The sequence below is a fragment of the Calliphora vicina genome, chromosome 4, assembly GCF_958450345.1.
Source record: "Calliphora vicina chromosome 4, idCalVici1.1, whole genome shotgun sequence".
Classification (NCBI taxonomy): Eukaryota; Metazoa; Arthropoda; class Insecta; order Diptera; family Calliphoridae; genus Calliphora; species Calliphora vicina.
This window is the reverse complement of record NC_088783.1, coordinates 96472889-96492445: the sequence shown is the minus strand read 5'-3', so window position 1 is coordinate 96492445 and position 19557 is coordinate 96472889. Positions and strand designations below refer to the sequence as shown.

The 19557-nt window shown below is 28.3% G+C and overlaps 1 protein-coding gene across 1 annotated transcript in view; it reads left to right on the top strand.

Moving 5' to 3' along the window:
* The window catches only part of Rbcn-3A (Rabconnectin-3A), a 452485-nt gene that overhangs the window by 276664 nt on the left and 156264 nt on the right, over nucleotides 1-19557 (top strand). The window contains exons 11-14 of the mRNA XM_065506903.1: nucleotides 397-621; nucleotides 1487-1603; nucleotides 1706-1939; nucleotides 7230-7494. Of these exons, the coding sequence (XP_065362975.1) occupies nucleotides 397-621; nucleotides 1487-1603; nucleotides 1706-1939; nucleotides 7230-7494 (841 nt within the window). The remainder of the gene's footprint in view (nucleotides 1-396; nucleotides 622-1486; nucleotides 1604-1705; nucleotides 1940-7229; nucleotides 7495-19557) is intronic.

Genomic DNA, 19557 nt, shown 5'->3' with positions numbered 1-19557 from the left:
AAAAATATTGTAGAATACCAAATTTTAATAACTCAAGTAATACGCGAAAAAAGTAGTGTTTTTTAAGATAGGGGGTTTGAATATATGTATACCATCGATTTAATTAAATTTATTCGTATTATTATTAGTGTTGAAATATGGCGACCCTTTTATATTGCAACATGTACGTTCTCTATTTTCTTTTTACATGTTCATTCTTATATTGCAGTAACATTAGTATTACTTTCAACTTTGTATTTTAGTCTTAATATAAAACTCTGATAATAAACTTCAACAATTAGTGGAATTATTGCGTTTTGTTATGGACCTCCTCATATTAAACGAACTCTTTTTCTGTTTGATTTATTTTTTTTGTTCGAATTTAAAAATTTAATATAATCTAAAATTTATTTTTAGATTGTGATGAATATGATACAGATGATCCATACGAATCCGATGAAGAAGAAGAAGAAGATGACGGCATTAGCACTACTGCTAAGGGTGGTATGAAAAGCAACAAAGATAATAAGGAACATTTGGAACCAATGTCGTATTCATGGTGTATTCTAAGATTGGCTTTTATAAAAATGTTTGTAAAACATGTACAAGATTTTACAAATATTTCGGGGATAGAACTGCAAGGTAAACTCTTTCACATTATCTGAACTGTTGTTTGCCATTTTTGTATATGTATAATTATTTATAATTAAGCAAATTAATGTATTGTATAATTAAGCGAATTCAGGACTGAGAAACATACATAAATTTTCGACAAAATTTGTTAAAACGTATGCGCCACAAATTGTGCAATTACCAAAAATATATTTATGCATTTGTGATTCTTCTTTTAACCCGGTAATATAATAGTATCATAAAGGAAACAATAAAAATAGCTCTTACTACTACTTTTGACAGAATCCATCCTACAAACCTACCTTTTTAAAATTATAAATATACCTCATCGACGTGAACTAAAGATCTGTTTTGATTATACATTGAACAGTGGGGCAGAACCAATATCACAAACCAACTATTAACCATAACAATGTTTTTTATTTAATAATTGTCACATCATAAAAAAATTTTAAGACCGAGTCTAAAAATATTGGATTTTAAAATAGAAAATTTCAAAAATATGAAAATATATTTTCTTAATTTTTCGGCCAATACACCATTAACCGTTTGTACAAAAAAGTTTCTTATAGAACTGATAACAACCAGTTACAATTTTAATATTTTTTCCACACACATGTACAAATTAAGGACTGAAACTAACCATTATCAAAATGATTTATTTGTTACCTGTAGTTTAATTCCAAAGTTAAAGTGAACTTCGGCCCTAAGCAGGGATTTAATGAATGATTGTAAATCATGATCTTTTGACATGAAAAGAAATTATTTATGGTACGAAATTAAAAATTTTTCACTTTAATTGATGCGTTTTGAAATGACAAAATGACTTTTCATAAAATGTAAAAATTTTACCACATTTAATTTTTTTAATTAGATTTACCAGTTTTAAGTCCCCTATCACACGAAGTACTGAGAACATTGAATCGTTGGCAAGACATGGCACAGAAAATTCTAACTTCTAAAGGTCCCCCTAATGACGAATATATTCCAGGTAATTGTATTTATAAACTAAACGTGAAACGTGAACAATTTGCTAATATGTATAATTGAACTGAATTTTATAATAGAAAAAAAAATTAATAATATTTATTAGGTTGCCAGTTGAATAGTGGAGTTCCGGGAATTTCCATACATAAATATAGATCGCTTTTAAACAAAGATAACACGCCATTTGTAATGAGTTCATCGGCAGGTCCTATACGTCGTCTTTGGAATTATTTGGTTCGTCAAGATGAAGCACAAGATGTATTTATAAAAGCAATATTTGGCAAAAAAATGGAACCTTCTGCGAAACATGATGTCCAAATGCAAGACTTTACGGATAATGGTAATTTTAATTATTTTCTTATATTACATATGCATATAAGCTACATTCGAAATATTTATACTATGTAACTGTAATTATAACCATTATAGTTCACACTTACCTTCAAGCGGTAAAGTGCACGTCTAAATTCATACAAACATTTATAGTAGTTACTTAACAAATTATTATGAATTAAACCAAAACAAGCTGCGAATTCAAATGGAATAATATCTCTTTTTTATAAGAAATTAGCTGAACCCGGTCCACGTTGTTGGACTTTAGAAAATATATGTTTTATATTGCAAAGTCGGTGATCCACCCTTCAATGTTAATGCATGTGGTGGCATTTCGGCTAGTTCCAATGAATACAAAAATTCAGTAGGACAATTGACCGCTTGTTCATTCCCATTCCATTCCCACGACAGCCGGTTCTACGCACCGGAATGACCCGAGTTCACTCGGCCAAGGGCTGTCAACTCAGCAAACACTGCTGCTACAACAACAACAACCGCTTGTTCATCGTTCATTGCTGTGTCAATCGATTTGTATTTCTAGTGTTTCGATATGCTATTGAGGTGTCTTTGCAGCACTCGATGAAGATGCACTGCGTCGCATTTGCTGAAGCCGAGATTCTCCTTCTCTCGTTTCTCGGAAACAAATTTTATTTGAATAAAACCCTTTTTTTAACCCAAAAGGCTTTTCTGAAGATTCCGTGAAAATTCATCAAAATCGGTCCATCCATTTTTGAGTCCATACGGAACATACATACATGCACACATCCATTTTTATGAAATATATGGCATTTGCGGTTTTTACACGCCCCTCCGCCCACAGACCGAATATCAATACAGTGTTACCCGCTGGGCTATTCTGAGGGTTTTCATAAATGCTTAGAATAGCAGTATCATCAGCAAATGTTGATGTATGAGTGCGATTGTTAGTTGGCATATCAGACGAATATATCAAATATAAAAAGGGTCCCAGTGTAGAAAATGCATTCCAATTTTCAAATTGTCTAAAATTTTAGCATTCTTTGAATTATTACAAATAAATTATAATTTGTTCAATATTCGTACATCATATTTCAAACATGGTCAATATGTTAATTTTGAGAAGTAAATGCCCTAATTTAGAGGGATATACGATATGGAGTTAGAGTTTCGAGTTTATACGTCATGAAATGAGTAGAATGTATAATTTGAATTTCAAAGAAATCGTAATTGGTAAAAATCCATATATATATTTCGAAAAAATTTTACGCCATAGTGTCCATGGCAGGGTTGTTAAAGTTGGTACAATTGTACTTTTTTTTGGTACATTTTGACCTTCTAAAGTACCGTGGTACTACCGCGACTTATTTGGTACAATTTAAAAATGTTTTTCCCCTCTTTGAATTTTTAGTATAGCAAACAAATTATTGCGTCCATTTCATTCATAGCGTTTGTGGCAAATGTGAAAATAGTTTTTTATTTTCAAAATATAATAAAAACTAAGGAAATAAACAGACTACATGTTCTAACATTATCAAGTCTCATACAGACAAAATATTGGTTAAGATCGACAAATTCATGCTGCTATGATGTAAAACTTTCCAATAGTTTATTACCCAGCAAAAACTTTTCTTACAAATAAGCCGAAAAATAAGGGGAATTTGACGATTCAACTACTTATTTTTCTACTGTAAGAAGTCATTATTTTTGTTCGCGATGTCCCAAAAGTAATCCTTTATATTTTGGCCAGAAATAAGTTGTTTTGTTAGTAGAGTTATTTATAGAATTTTTACACAAAAAAATAAAAATAAAATAAGTTGCAGACCCGATTCGAACCTGCAACCTTCTGTTTGGTAGTCTGCCGTTGTGCTCACTACACCACTGCTTAGTTATTTCATTGTGCATCAAATAATGGTTTTCACAGGCGCTACGAACGAAGTCCCCAATGAACAAAGTCCCCAAACCGAAAATGAACTAAGGCCCCAAAAGTTTATATAGGAAAAACCAACAACGAAATTTAGGGACTTAGTTCATTTTTTGGGGATTTATTTCATTTCTAAAATTAGGGACTTAATTCATAATGAAATTACACCCCAATTTCTGAAAATGAAATAAATCCCCAAAATTTTTTTGGGGCGTTAGTTCACTTTCTTCTTTTTTAAATAAATTTATTAATAAATTTTTGGGGTCTAAGTTCATTTTCTTAAATATGAGATTATATACTATAAGTATAGAGAGAAATCGTTGAAGATTCAATGCAAATTTATAATTAATTTTGATTTTATTAATTGAAAATGTACATTTTTTTATACTTTTGAACTTATTTAAATTTTATTGAATTTGCATATTTTTGTTAATTGTTTTCAAAAAAATATGAAAAATGGGGATTTATTTGATTCCAAGTTTTTTTTTTGTTATGAAAAACAATTGGGGAATTAGTTCATTTCGGTTTGGGGGTTTAGTTCTTTTTGTTGGGGATTAATTTCATTTAGAACTTTGGGGTTTTAATTCATAATTTTGGGGTTTTAATTCATTTTCGGTTTGGGGACTTCGTTCGTAGCGCCGTTTTCACACAGTAATGCAATATTCTTTTCTGTTTTTCTAAAAATAAACATGCAATAAAAAAATGGGCAAATTGAAAAAAAGTAACAGTTTTTTTGTTTTGTTTGTTTATTTTGTTTAGACTTTACTACTTAAAAAGTAAGTTATTAAAAAAGACATTATTAAAAAGACATTGTAGCCTTTGTAAGCGAAGTTTTTGCTGGGATGTTAATCATTCGTTCATTACTGTGACACGTGGACAAAATAAGGTAGACATATTATACATCAATATTTTGGAAATTGCATCTTCTTTTCAAAAATGTTTAAATATATTGAAAATTAAAAACTTCATAGAAGAGTTTTTGCAAAAAAAAAGATACATTTTTTTTTGTTATTTCTTGTTGAAAATTTAAATTTTTAAACTGCTATAACTTTTTGGTTTATGAATATTTTACAATTATATAGACATTTTTTGTCGGAATGCAAAAGTGAAAATTTGGATTTAGATTTGTTATTGAGAATCCCACAATTCCCAAAAAACTTTTCAAAAATCCCAAATTGGGATTTTTTTGGATTTTTGGATCTATTGAAGGTACCAAGCTCGGGGCTATGAAATCCCTTTGCATGATATTGAAGAACAGATTGGGACATACAAAACTGGTCTTAATTTTTTGAAAGCAGCTATGCGATTTTAGAATATGTTGTCTAAAGTTGAAATTTACATAAAAAATATGTCTACTTCGGAATGCTCTGGACCACGCAATAATACGAATTTTGATATTATTTTGCTTTTATAATATTTCCCGAAATGTTATCTTTCAGAAAAATATAAACACATTATTTATTTTTTTCTCATTTTCTGTATAATTTAAAATTAATGTAGGTACTTTTTTCGAAAAAAAATGGCGAAAAAACGACTTTTTTATTTTTTTTAAGTTTGAATGCACATAACTTTTGACTCAGTAGATATTTTTTAACAATTCTTTCTTAAGATTATTAATAAATTTGTTGTTAATTCAAAAAAAGATACTTCAAGAAAATCGGGAAAGAATTGGATCCGTTATTAGCAAAATGGCAGACCAAGGCAGGCAAAAAAAATAAATTTTTACTTTTCAAATGCGAATAACTCGTAAACTATAAGAGATAATATATGGCTAAAGCAATGTTTTTTGTAGATCTCGTCTAGTACATTCCATATATATAAAAATCTTTCAAATCGGATCGCAAACAAAAATTTGGCATCATTTTTAATTTTTGATATACCCGAGGTGCCCCACTTTGGGGCATTGTGGCTCGGCCCCCCTTGGTTGTTTAAGCCCAAATTCAAAACTAAAACTCAAAACTCTATAGCCATGGGAAATTTTATTAAAATCGGGCTATTCGTTTAGAAGTTACAGATTTATTTCCACTTTTTTTCAGATCCCCCACTGTGCGTTGTGCTCACTACACAACTGCTTAGTTATTTCATTGTGCATCAAATAATGGTTTTCACACAGTAATGCAATATTCTTTTCTGTTTTTCTAAAAATAAACATGCAATAAAAAAATGGGCAAATTGAAAAAAAGTAACAGTTTTTTTGTTTTGTTTGTTTATTTTGTTTTTTTAGACTTTACTACTTAAAAAGTAAGTTATTAAAAAAGACATTATTAAAAAGACATTGTAGCCTTTGTAAGCGAAGTTTTTGCTGGGTAACTAAACAAATGAGTGACTGATTTTGATCTCATATTATTCATAATACTTTTATGTACCTTATTTTATTTACAAGGCAACAAAATCGAAAAATTTTAAAGGCTTTTGAAACCACTACACAATTTTGATGTACATATTGTGGTTCCAATAGTACAAATATGGTCCAAATTTTAAATTCTATGAAGAGGTTTTTTTTAAAAAAAAATTTTGTGAAATTATAAATTTTTTTAGAGGTTTCTCCACATAATTAATGATAACTCAAAAAAGGTTAGTCCGATGTTATTAAAATAAACTTATAAAAGTTGCGATTTACATAATTTGTACATAGCATGGGGAAAATTTATTTAAAATTTCAATCAATCGAAAGAAGAACATTAACTACTCAATTTTATGTATATCAAACGAAAAACTAAAATTTTGTGCAAATGAGCGAATTTACTTAATTGTGAATAGATTAAAAAAAAACCGATAAACCTCATGTAATAGCTTTCTAAAACAAAAAAATTTGCTATGTTCACATAAAAAATATATTTTTTACTCCAATTTGTTATTATAACTCCGAAACTACTGAGCCGATTGAAACGCAATATATAAACGGATAAAAGGTTATGTAACTATCTCAACTTTTCTAAGTTTATTTTTATAACATCGGACTAACCCCTTTTGTTATCATTAATTATTTGGAGAAACGTCTTAAAAAATTTATAATGTTACTTAAACATTTTTAAAGAAAAATTTATGCATAGAATTGAAAAATTTTACCATTTTTGTACATGGTTTTTACTGGTTGCTTAGGCCAGATCATCAGGAAACCTTTTCCCAAAAGGCTTTTAAAAAACTATAGATATTATACAAATCAAACTATAGAGTGAATGAGGATTACAGACACTCAAGCTTTATTTGTAAAAATATCAAAGCTTAAACAAAACACCAACAATAAACAGTGAGTTTATCTTTTCTTACATTCCCTCGACAATTGGTTGTTTTTTTCCGACTCGAACTGTGGCTTGTAAGTGGGTAAAGAAAAAACAAAATTGCTTTATTGTTTTTAATTATTTTAATTAACTCAGAATATTTATATAATTTTTAGGAGGCAATGGATCAACAAAAGATAACGAACCTATTCGGATTATCCACAAAGACCACGAATCAATTCTTGCTTTTTGTCTAAATAACAATGCTTCAACAATGATTGCAGTAGCAAACCCTAGAGAAGTTCAAGAATTGGATATCTCACTTCTGCTAGAGTCACCTAATTGGTATGAAGATGAATGTGATTATGACATGCTTGGAATTTCTAAGGATAACGAAACTGCTTCCAACACAGGATTTTTGATGATTCAAAGTTCAGAACAGTAAGTAATATTAAATATGTTTGTAGAAATTATTATTAAATCCACTTTTTATATCCATATTTATCCATTATTTAAGATATTATACTAATTGAGATTGTCTTTAATTTAGTATGCCCACTAAACCTAAACCACTGAAATGTTGCAAAAACTAGTCGTAATACAGGGGCATAATTCACTAAGCTACAAGTTCACAATTACAAGTGTTTCTGTCTGTAAAATTGTGAACTTGTGAATAATTGCGTTTCATCAAAATACAATTACAAGTTTGTAGCTACAAGTGAATTTTACAAGTGGTTTTGTTTCACTAAACTAAATTTGCACTTGTAAACTTGTAGAAAAAAAGCTTAGGGTCGACGGAGACCCTCAGAAATATTTTTACAAGTTACAAGTGAATGATAAATTGAAATAAAATTTGATTTTTAACTATTTTTTAATAAAAATTTGTTAAAATAAACACAAAATCCAAAAGTTTTAATATTAATTAGCATTTGGTTACCTTAATATAGAAAGGCCCTAACTCGTGTTTTTTTGCTAAATATTATATATGATTGGGGCATTCTATATTAAAGTAACGATTTATTTATTTTGTTTACTATTAAATAGGTTTCATATATACAGAATTTATGCCACCATTTTTTTATGCCATTTTCTTACTTGTTTTTTTTTTGCCTTTGGGAATAGCCACTTTGGAAATCTAAACATATATAGACAATTCTAAATTAGTACCCAAAATTGCAAAAGTATTTATTTTTATCAGTCCCTGCACAAAATACAAATTTTAAATTTTTTTAGGTAAACAAAATTTTTTTTTAATTTTTTGAAAAAAAAAATAATTTTCGAATTGTTATTTAAATTTTTTTTTTAAAAAATTTAAATTTTTTTTCTTAATTTTTAAAAAAAAATTTTGGTTTTTTAATTTTTTTTTTGATGAAAAAAAAAAATCGGGTTAAAAAATATTTTTTATATAAGAAATATTATTGAAATATGTTATATTGCGTTTTTATAGCCTTCACCTTCGTGAGAAGGGTATATATAAGTTTGTCATTCCGTTTGTAATTTCTACATTTTTCATTTCCGACCCTATAAAGTATATATATTCTGGATCCTTATAGATAGCGGAGTCGATTAAGCCATGTCCGTCTGTCTGTCTGTCTGTCTGTCTGTCTGTTGAAATCAATTTTCTGAAGACCCCAGATATCTTCGGGATCCAAATCTTCAATAATTCTGTCAGACATGCTTTCGAGAATTTTGCTATTTAAAATCAGCAAAATCGGTCCAGAAATGGCTGAGATATGAGGAAAAAACCAAGACAACCTCGATCTTTGACCTATTTTTGACCTATATCTGGATTACTAAGACATTAATATAGACAATATGGATATCTAATGATAGATATTTCAAAGACATTTGCAACGACGTATATAAGACCATAGTAAGTTGGACCTACAATGGGTCAAAATCGGGAAAAAAAAATTTTAAACCGAATTTTTTTTTCAAAAAAAAAAAATTAAAAAACAAAAAATTTTTTTTTTAAAATTTAAAATAACAATCGATAATTTTTTTTTCCAAAAAATGAAAAGAACAACTGCAATAAAAATTAAATTTTGTTTACCTAAAAATATTTAAAATTTTGAAGTATAATTTGGTGAAGGGTATATAAGATTCGGCACAGCCGAATATAGCACTCTTACTTGTTATAGTATATTTTAGCATTTTGAGTAATAATAAATAAGAATTGTAAAATTAATATCACAATATATATATACAAGAACTTGTAATTGTAGAAATTGTAGTTTACAAGTGCAAAAAGCTACAAGTGTTGTGAAAATTTTAATGAAACACAATTCATCAGCAACTTGTAAACTTGTAGAATTGTAGTTTAGTGAAATAGGCCCTAGGTTGGTGAAAGAGCTCGCACATTATTGCTTAAAGCTAATTAAGACGTCCATTTTTCACTGCATTCGAGAGTATTGCGGTTCAATCTCGCATTGGTTAATGTTTGGTGTCATCTAACTGTACCGGGTTACAGTTTCTCATAACCTAATATTTTGATAAAAGGTTTAAGAGTTTCAGTGGCCTGGGTCTTTGAATGGGATAACCTGTCAATTTGAGAGATTATACTCCCCCAACAAACTTTAAAGTCCAAAAAACTAGGCTAAAGAAAAAACAAGATATAGCGATATATGTAGATATATTCGGTGTAGTGCCGAATCTTATATACCCATCTCCAAAATGTACTTTAAGATAAAGATTTATGAAATTTTTATTTATTAATACAATAATAGTTTTCTCTAAATGGGCTTTCAAGGTCATTAATATTAATTTAAAATGTAAATAAAAAGATTATATACTTTTTCCTCCGACGCACATTGGGGCAGACATATAGAGACGGTTGGCGATAATTCGAAAATGAAAACTGATTTTTTCGGGGGAAAAATTATATCGGCGGAAAGCTGACATTTTTCCCTATATGAAACCGTAATCTGATTTTTTCAGTCGGATTTCAACGAACCGCTATGTATTCTCAAAGTTAAGAAAAAAATTGTCATGAAATAGTTTTTATTAATATACCTTTTTCATACACCTGAAATTAATGCAAATTTATGTATTAAAATCAGGAAAAAAATAAAACAGATAATATTTTGGAATTAATTTAGAAGAATACTTGGCCAGAATCATAATTTAAAGAAAATGTATATATTTTTTTTATTATTTTTTATTATACCCTTCACCTTCGTGAGAAGGGTATATATAAGTTTGTCATTGCGTTTGTAATTTCTACATTTTTCATTTCCGACCCTATAAAATATATATATATTTTGGATCCTTATAGATAGCGGAGTCGATTAAGCGATGTCCGTCTGTCAGTCTGTCTGTCTGTCCGTCTGTTGAAATCAATTTTCTGAAGACCCCAGATATCTTCGGGATCCAAATCTTCAATAATTCTGTTAGACATGCTTTCGAGAAGTTTGTTATTTAAAATCAGCAAAATCGGTCCATAAACAACGGAGATATGAGCAAAAAACCGGGACAACCTCGATTTTTGATCTACATATATCTGGATTACTAAGTCATTAATATAGACAATATGGATATCTAATGATAGATATTTCAAAGTCCATTGCAACGATGTAGATAAGGCTATAGTAAGTTGGACCTACAATGGGTCAAAATCGGCAAAAATATGTTTTAACCCAAATTTTTTTTTCATCAAAAAATTTGTTTGTCATACATAAAAATTTAAAAAAATTTTGGAAAGAACTTTTTTTAAAAAAAATTAAAAAAAAAATTTGAAAATCAATTAAAAAAAAAATTTAATTTTGTTTACCTAAAAATATTTAAACAGATTTATTTTAAAGTATAATTTGGTGAAGGGTATATAAGATTCGGCACAGCCGAATATAGCTCTGTTACTTGTTATTATTTAAATTTGTCCAGTTAAAAAATAATTTTTTTTATTAATTATATTTTTTATTATTTAATGTTTTGTAGAGAAAAAATGTTATAGTTATACAATTGTGATCGCAAATGTTGACTATACATTTTTTGTATTTTTTTCTTATATTCAGAAGAAAGGAGTAGAATGCACTTCGACTAGTAAAGTCTGAAATTTTAATAAAGCTAAATTTTGATGAAAGTTGCGAACATTTTAATACAGAAGAGTTAGCAAATTCTGTAAATAAAAATACAAAATATATGTGGCAAATAAATACATAGTTCTACTTTTTTATGTGATTTAAATTAATATATCGAGCCCTAACCGCAAAAATAACGTAAGCGACATTTGTTTCAAAATTGACTTTTTAATGAAAATCGATAGAAAATTGTCGTGCGCATCAACACCCGAAATAATGAAAATTAAGTGTTTATATATACAGAGATAACGTAGTTTCAATTATATCGTAAGCGACACTCACCTTTTTGATTTACCTCAAAAATAACGTAAGCGACATGAAAGTAGTAAATGAAAATAAGAGTAGCCGAAGAAATAGAGAGAAAATCAAAAGAAATTTAAATACAAAAAGATAGATGTACTAAATGTGATCAAGGAAAAAATTTAGACAACAGTCGCATCAAAACAGAAGAAGGGACAAAAACAAAGGACGGAAAACATTTTGTTGTTATGTACAAGTTCGAATATGCCTCATAGTAAAACAAGTAAGAAAGTATGGTTGGTCAAGCCAGCCATATAATACCCTACACTAAGAAAAAGAGCAAAATCATTTTTCTTTTAAAATTTCAATAATTTATATTTTTCTATATATTTTTATGATTTTCGGAAGTGGTCCTTATATGGGAGCTATTACCAATTATGGACCGATCACCATGAAATTAGGTCGTGTGATTTACGTTTACATGAAAGTTATTTATCTTGAATTGTATGTGTATACCAACACTTTTAAGAGATTTATGCACGTTAAAGTGGTTTTTGGAAGCGGGTGTTATATGGGAGCTATAACTAATTATGGGCCGATGACAATAAAATTTGGTGACATGAATTCCGTATATATAAAACATATTTAGAGCAAAATTTGTGGATATATCCATATAAATTAAACATTTATGACCGATAAAGTCCAATTTCGGGAGGACATTTGTATGGGGGCTAGGTGAAATAATGAATCGATTTCAGACAGTTTCAAAAGGCTCCGTCCTTGGGCAGAAAAAATAATATGTACAAAATTTTATCGAAATATCTTCAACATTGAGACATCTACTCTGCGCACAAGCTTTACATGGACAGCCAGACGGAAGGACGGACATCGTTTAATCGACTCAGAAAGTGATTCTGAGTCGATCGGACTAATATTTTTGGACGTTACAAACATCTGAACAAACGCATAATACCCTCCCCTTTATGGTTATGTTGGGTATAAATATTACACTGTTTTATTCAAGAAAATACTAGTACAGTAATTTTGACTTACCTGCACAACCAACTTTGCACGATATTTTGTGCAGGTAAGTTAAAAGTGCATAACATAAGTTAACTTAACTGCTCATTGATGCTGGTATGTGCATTAAAGTTTACTGCCCAAAAAAGCAGCTAACGGCAAATAATTTACATGAAGTTTTGTGATGTTTCCCTTTAAAAATAACGACAAATTTGGTATTTTAACTACTTTTAAAATTAAAGTTTACAATACAATTTTTTATTCAAAATCGTATTTTTCTTATTTTGTTTTGATTTCATTTTATATTAAGCAGCTAAATGAAATTTTTTTCATGAAGACCAGTTATAGCTTCCAAAAGTATTATGATGCACATAAATTAACGAATTTGTATGGAGTTTGATAAATAAATATACAAAACACAAGTTTTGTGCACTTATATGCAAAATGCTCTTAAGTAAAAGGCAGGATTGTTTATGGATTGTGTTCTTATGGGGTGAAAAAGACGGCAAAGGATGTTGTAATGAAATTTGTACTGCAATATCTCGTTATTTTAGATAACGGAAAACTGTGAACGATTTAAGTTTGTATTGCGATAGCTGCCAAAATCATAAAGCCATCCCAGCAAAAAAAGTGAGGAAGAAGATGCAGAATTTTCACAACAAATAGCATGCTTGATGTACTTCCAATTTTGGTGAAAAAGCTATGAATTTTACATTAGCTTGTCATTGGAGGGATGTTGTTAATTTTTGACAACTTTTTACTTAATAAATTCGATGCTTTCGATGCGATTAAATTTCGATTTTAAGGTGTTATTTTAATGTAGGTAGTGGATACCTATATTTTTTGGCATCTTGGATGGAAATATAAATAATAGAAAAAAAGTGATGTAATTGAGCATTTATGAATTGATTTTAATGTGGTTATAAAATTTAGCATTTTAAAACCTAAAATTCATTAAAATTAATAAAATGTGATAATCACAATTTAATTAAAAGAAAACATATTTTAGTTTTCGTTTAATTAGTTGCAATTATATGAATTATAAATAATTTAATATTTATTAAAATTAAAGGCTTTCATTCAATAAAAAAAACAGGTACATGTTTAATTGGAGGTACATATTCAATAGGATAAATAAAATAAATTTAATTCAATATTTGAATATATACAAAACAAATTGTTGATAAGTAATTTTTACAGGTTTTAATAAATTTTATGAAATTCAAAAAATGTAGGAAACAATTACATCAACGAAATATTTATAATTCAGTGTCAAATACCCATATTTAAAATCACATCTTCAGAGGTAGAAAAGATTCATTTGCAACTTTAGATGTGATTAAAATGTCATATGTAAAGATGCACTTCCATTATTTTTTACTGGGATGTTAACCATGATAGCTTATTTCTTTATATCATCCAAATTCATTAAATCCATTAAAATTATTTACTTAATACCAGGTCTTAGCATGATATCTGTTGATTCTATTCACAGCTCAATAGAATCATTTACTCGAAACCGAACTGTATGGGCTCCTAGTGAGTGGCCTACAGTTATTCGAAGTTCAAGAACAAACCCTTACGGTTATGAGTGTATATCGTTAAAGCACTCTGATTTTCTAAACTGGAAAATTTTTTCTGATCTGCTTCTTCCCGAGAAAATAAAATTAAGACCGATGCACTCTGCCTTAAACGCCTTAAACGAAACATATGAAAAAGGTGTGCCTTAATATTCTAAGCACCTACTATATTTTGTTAAATCTTTACTATGATTTATAAAAAATGTTTAATTTACTGCTTACTTAAAGAAAATATATTTTGTCGAAACTTAAGACAATATTTTTTCTTTGTAAGGCATTTATCGTATGCGCCACAATAGAGACGGTAAAAATAACGTAAGCTCCAAAACAAATTTGTTGCTCACAAAATTAACTTAAAAATGGACTTATCGCATGTATGATACCATTAATAGACTACATTTTAATTTTCAAAGAAATCCTTCGCACAACTTAAAAAAAAAACGAAAAAAAACTCTCTCCTATAAAATTTGATTTTTGGCGCCTACGTTATTTTCGCGGTTAGGGCTCAATATCTTCATCTAAAATGCAAAATAACGTAAAATCACTTTTTAAAAGTTTATAGGAGAAGCAAAAAACTATGCGTCTTACGTTATTTTGAATTGATGTTTTTTAAAACCAAAATAACGTATCATCAATATAAATTTGTATGGAAAAATAAAATTTTAAATAAAAAAGGAGTTATACAGTGACGGACATTACAATAGAATCACTATCAATATTTCATTTAAAACTAGGAGCAATCATAAGGATTGGTGTGGGCCAGAAAATATAAAAAAGTGGCAAAATGTGTTGTGGACGGACGAAACGACCATTAATTTAATTGGTAGTGATGACAAGACATGGGTTAGACGTCCAAAAAATGGCAAAAACCAAAAACGTTTAAACATGGTTGGGGAAATATTATTATATGGGGATCCAATTTGGTCCAATTTATTGGATTAAAGAAAATATGGATAAGCACTTGTATGTAAATATTTTGGAGAATGTTATAAAGCCACATGCCGAATGGAATATGCCCTTAAAATGGCTCTTCCAGCCTGATAATGACCCAAAGCACACGTCAGGTCTTGCCAAAAAATGGTTTTCATATAACAAAATTCATGTTATGGAATGGCCGTCTCAATAACCAGACTTAAATCCTATGGAAAATAGTAAAAGACAAACTCGGACCTGAAAAATTGAAAAGAAGGAAGAACTTTGGCAGAAAATTCAGGAAATATGGTATGCAATTTCCCGATCTACATGCGAAAGTTTGTTAAATTCAATCCCCAAAAGATTTGATGCTGTTATTAAAAATAATTGATATGCAACAAAATATTAAGAAAACAACGAATTCTTATGATGATTTTTTTATTTTTAATCATTTTAAGACTGATTGATTCTATTTGAATGTCGCATATTTTATTTAGTCTTAGATTTGACATCGTTTTTAACATAAGAATGTGTTATTTTTTTTATTTTATTTTTTTCTATTTATTGTTTACGTTATGAGCATTTTAAATTTTAAATTTTGAAATCAAATTTTGTAGTTTTACCGCTTTAATCGAATTCATATGTAGTGATTCTATTGTATTGTCCGTCACTGTATATATTTTTATAGAAACTTATTTAAACTAAAAAAATGTACTTCATTAAATTTTCAAAAAGGTTACAAAAAATATTCAATTGCAACAAATTTTTTAAAAATATTAGGAAACTACCTAAAATAAAGTAAAATACTATTTATTATTATTAATTAAAAATCAAGCAGTTGATGGATGATACGTTGTTTTGAATTTTGGCTATAGCTTGGTGACGATATGTTTGTAGATGTAATGTGAAGTAGGACTGAATTTTATGTGTCTTAATTTTTTATGTTATTATTTTTGTAAAAACAAACTTAATTTAAATTTAACTTTTTTGAACTATAAATGCATTTTTGAATTGCCCTGTTATTTTTTAAAAATCCATGTAAATTTTGTTTATCGTCCAGTTATTTGACTATTGTTATCTGGCAACCCTAATTGGGACACAGGCGGACCAAAAAAGCTGTCATTCCATACTGAAATTTAATTATATAAAGTTTAATAGTTTATATAAAATAAACAAATGGAGGTATCATATTAGATCATAAAAATTTTCTTTTCGCCACAGTTGCCAAATTTGCAAATAAAAAATTTTGAAATATCTAGAAAAATCACTTAGTTTTTGGATTTTTGCATTCAATTTTAAAACTAAACAAAGATGCAGTTTATTGATATATTTTCATTAAATATTTAAAAAATAATCGAAATAATGCACCAATAGTGCTCAACAAAAATATACAATTCACTAAAGGTAAATAATAAAAAATATTTTGTAGGTAATATATTCGTATTTCAAGGTCGATTTTATCTTAGAAGAATAGGTTGAAAGTATTACATGTGATAATTTATCAAGATCCGAAAAGGAACAAGCTTTCTATAACCCCCTGGAATACGGAGCGAATATTATAAATAACTACAATACAATCAGTATATAACCAAAACAAAAAAATAACTATGATCTCCGATCTAACAATTTCCTTCTTGGACCTCCATAATATATTAAAAACTAAGGAAGTGAAAAATATAACATTAAAAATAGATGATTTGAGGAATGACCTGATCAAAGACAGCCAAAATTTTATAATTAATTTTTATATTTACATTATATTAGCAATTTTAATTTTACTTAATATATGACGAAATTGTTTTAATAAATATTTGTTCGCCTAAAAACATAAAATATTTACTATTATATAAAAAAATTGATTATTTTGAAATTTATACATAGAATTAAAAATGTTATGATGCGATATAATATAATTTCGTTCGTATTCGTATTTGTCTATTTTTCAAAAATATTTATAACTTTTGACAATTAAAAATTCATGGAATACTTTATTGAATAATATGACAAAAAAAAGTTTTTTTTATTGAGTTTTTGCAAATATACAATATTTTCAAATTGAAATTAAATTTTTATTTATGAATATTTTTTAATGAAATATTACAGTTATATATATTTTTCTTTTGAAAATGGGAAAGTAAAAACCAATTTTTTAATTTGTTATCGTAAATCTAGCAATTCCTAAAAAAGTTTTGAAATTCCCAAAAATGAGATTTTTTAGTTTTTTGCCTATAATACCCATACCAGTGTCGTAGTTATCGGAATCCTTACAAAATAATTAAGAACATGTTTGGCCATCTAAAGGTACGGTCAGATTAGTCAAACATTTGACTAAAATTGTCAAATATTTATTTGCCGTAATCTGACCACAAAATAATTTCGAGAGGCAAACAAGAAAACAGCTGATTTTAGGCAAACAAAAATATTTGACATCAATCAAATATGTTCTCAATGTGAACATAGTGTGACCACTGAATGGCAAATATTTTCTTCATTTTTGGGCAAATAATTATTTGATGTTTACAAAATTTCTTATGATCAAATAATAGCAAACAACAGCTGCGCACGCAGTGATGTCTACTTTTAAATTAGTTTTTTATGCTTTTACAGCTGGAATTTTTTTTAAATGATGATTTTTCGATTATCGAAAAGCCGGTGATTTTGCTTATAAAAACCGGATTTTCAGTCTTTTATTGTTACAAAATAATTAAAATTTTACATATTTTCCAAACAATTGCAAAATTAAATTGAGAAAATACCAATTGATATTGAGAAAATCAAATTGATATTTAAAGCTCAAACATATAAGTGGCTATATCTTCACTATTTCTGAACCGATGTGTATAAAGTATATATTATTGGAAAGTGCTTTGAAATATCTTTTTTATCTGAGGTATAACTTGACCCAAATATTAACCCATTGAATGACATTTAAAAAAATGTAAAATTATACATTTTTTAGTTCCATATTGGGAACAAATTTGGTATACTAGACAATATCTATATCATTGGAAAGTGCTTTAATTCGAATTTAATAAATTCATGTGCTTTTATTGGACACAAGGGATTTAAAATTGTAAAAAAAAATTATTTTAAATTTTATAAACTTTTCCTGTTTTTAGCCAAAATAACTTCCCTGGTGAATAAGATATATGCGTTGGTGTATACCAAATGAAAGCTTGAAAGATATACCATTTATTTGTCAATATTGTGCAGTACCGTTATATCGATGAATTATTGATTTAACGGCCCTTTTGTAAAAAAACCAAGTATAAGAAGTACATTTTTTGAAAATGTCCTTTAATGGGTTAATAAATGTGGCCAAGTTATTCTTCATTTAAAAAATATTTTAAAGCACTTTCCAATAATATATATTTGGTCCACATCGGTTCAGAAATAGTGAAGATATAGCCAATTATATATTAGAGCTTTAAAGCTCTATTACTTCCTAACGAAAAGCTTCTTGCCCTAAACACACATACATATATAATAAACTAGCAGACCCGGTGCGCTTCGCCACCCCAATTAGAAGAAAGAAATAGTACTATTAAGTCTCCGTTTGTTTATGTTTATTATTATAAAATATTCAAAAAGTACCATTGCAATAAGGAAATAGTACCACTGATTATCACTTTTAAATTCGCATTCACTAAACCATAACCCGTCAAGTTTGAATTTTCGATTTGTATAATAATAAATATTTTATTTTTTGTATATCATTTGTATATCATTTCCTATATTATCAACTAATTTTGTTTCTATAATACTTAAGATTTAATAAATTATCACAAAACCGAAACCGCGGTTTTGAAATTCTTCGATTTTTTGGAAACTCTAGGTCCATTATTATAGGAAATTCAAAAAAGTACCATTAGAATATATAAAAAGTACCAAAAATCCCCCACTTGTGGTTTCCCACTCACTCGGGTCCATATAAGCTTAATTTCATGGCTTTAGGTTCATTGGTGTAGAAATTACAAAAAGTACCATTCGAATAAAGAAAAAGTACCAAAAAGTCTCCCCTAGAATTCTAACTCACCATGTACCATGTAGTATGCTTAATTTCATGTTTTAAGTCCATTGCTATAGAAAATTAAAAAAAGTACCATTAGAATAAACAAAAGGTACCATGAGGTATCCGCTTGAATTTTCAATCACTTAGGACCATATACGCTCAATTTCATATTTCTAGGTCCATTATGTTATAGAAAATTCAAAAAGTAACATTAGAATATAGAAAAAGTACCAAAAAACACCCACTTGTAGTTGCTCACCCACTCGGGTCCGTATAACCTTTATTTAATGTTTCTAGGTTCATTGGTGAAGAAATTACAAAAAGTACCATTTGAATAAAGAATAAGTACCAAAAAGTTTCCCCCTAGACTTCTCACTCACTTAGGACCATATATGTTTAATTTCGTGTTTCTAAGTCCATTGTTATAGAAAATTCAAAAAAGTACCATTAGAATATAGAAAAAGTACCAAAAAGCAGCCACTTGTGGATTCCCACTCACTCTGGTCCATATAACCTTTATTTCATATTTCAAGGTTCATTGGTGAAGAAATTACAAAAAGCACCATTCGAATAAAGAAAAAGTACCAAAAAGTCTCCCCCTAGAATTCTAACTCACTTAGGACCATGTATGCTTAATTTCATGTTTTTAAGTCCATTGCTATAG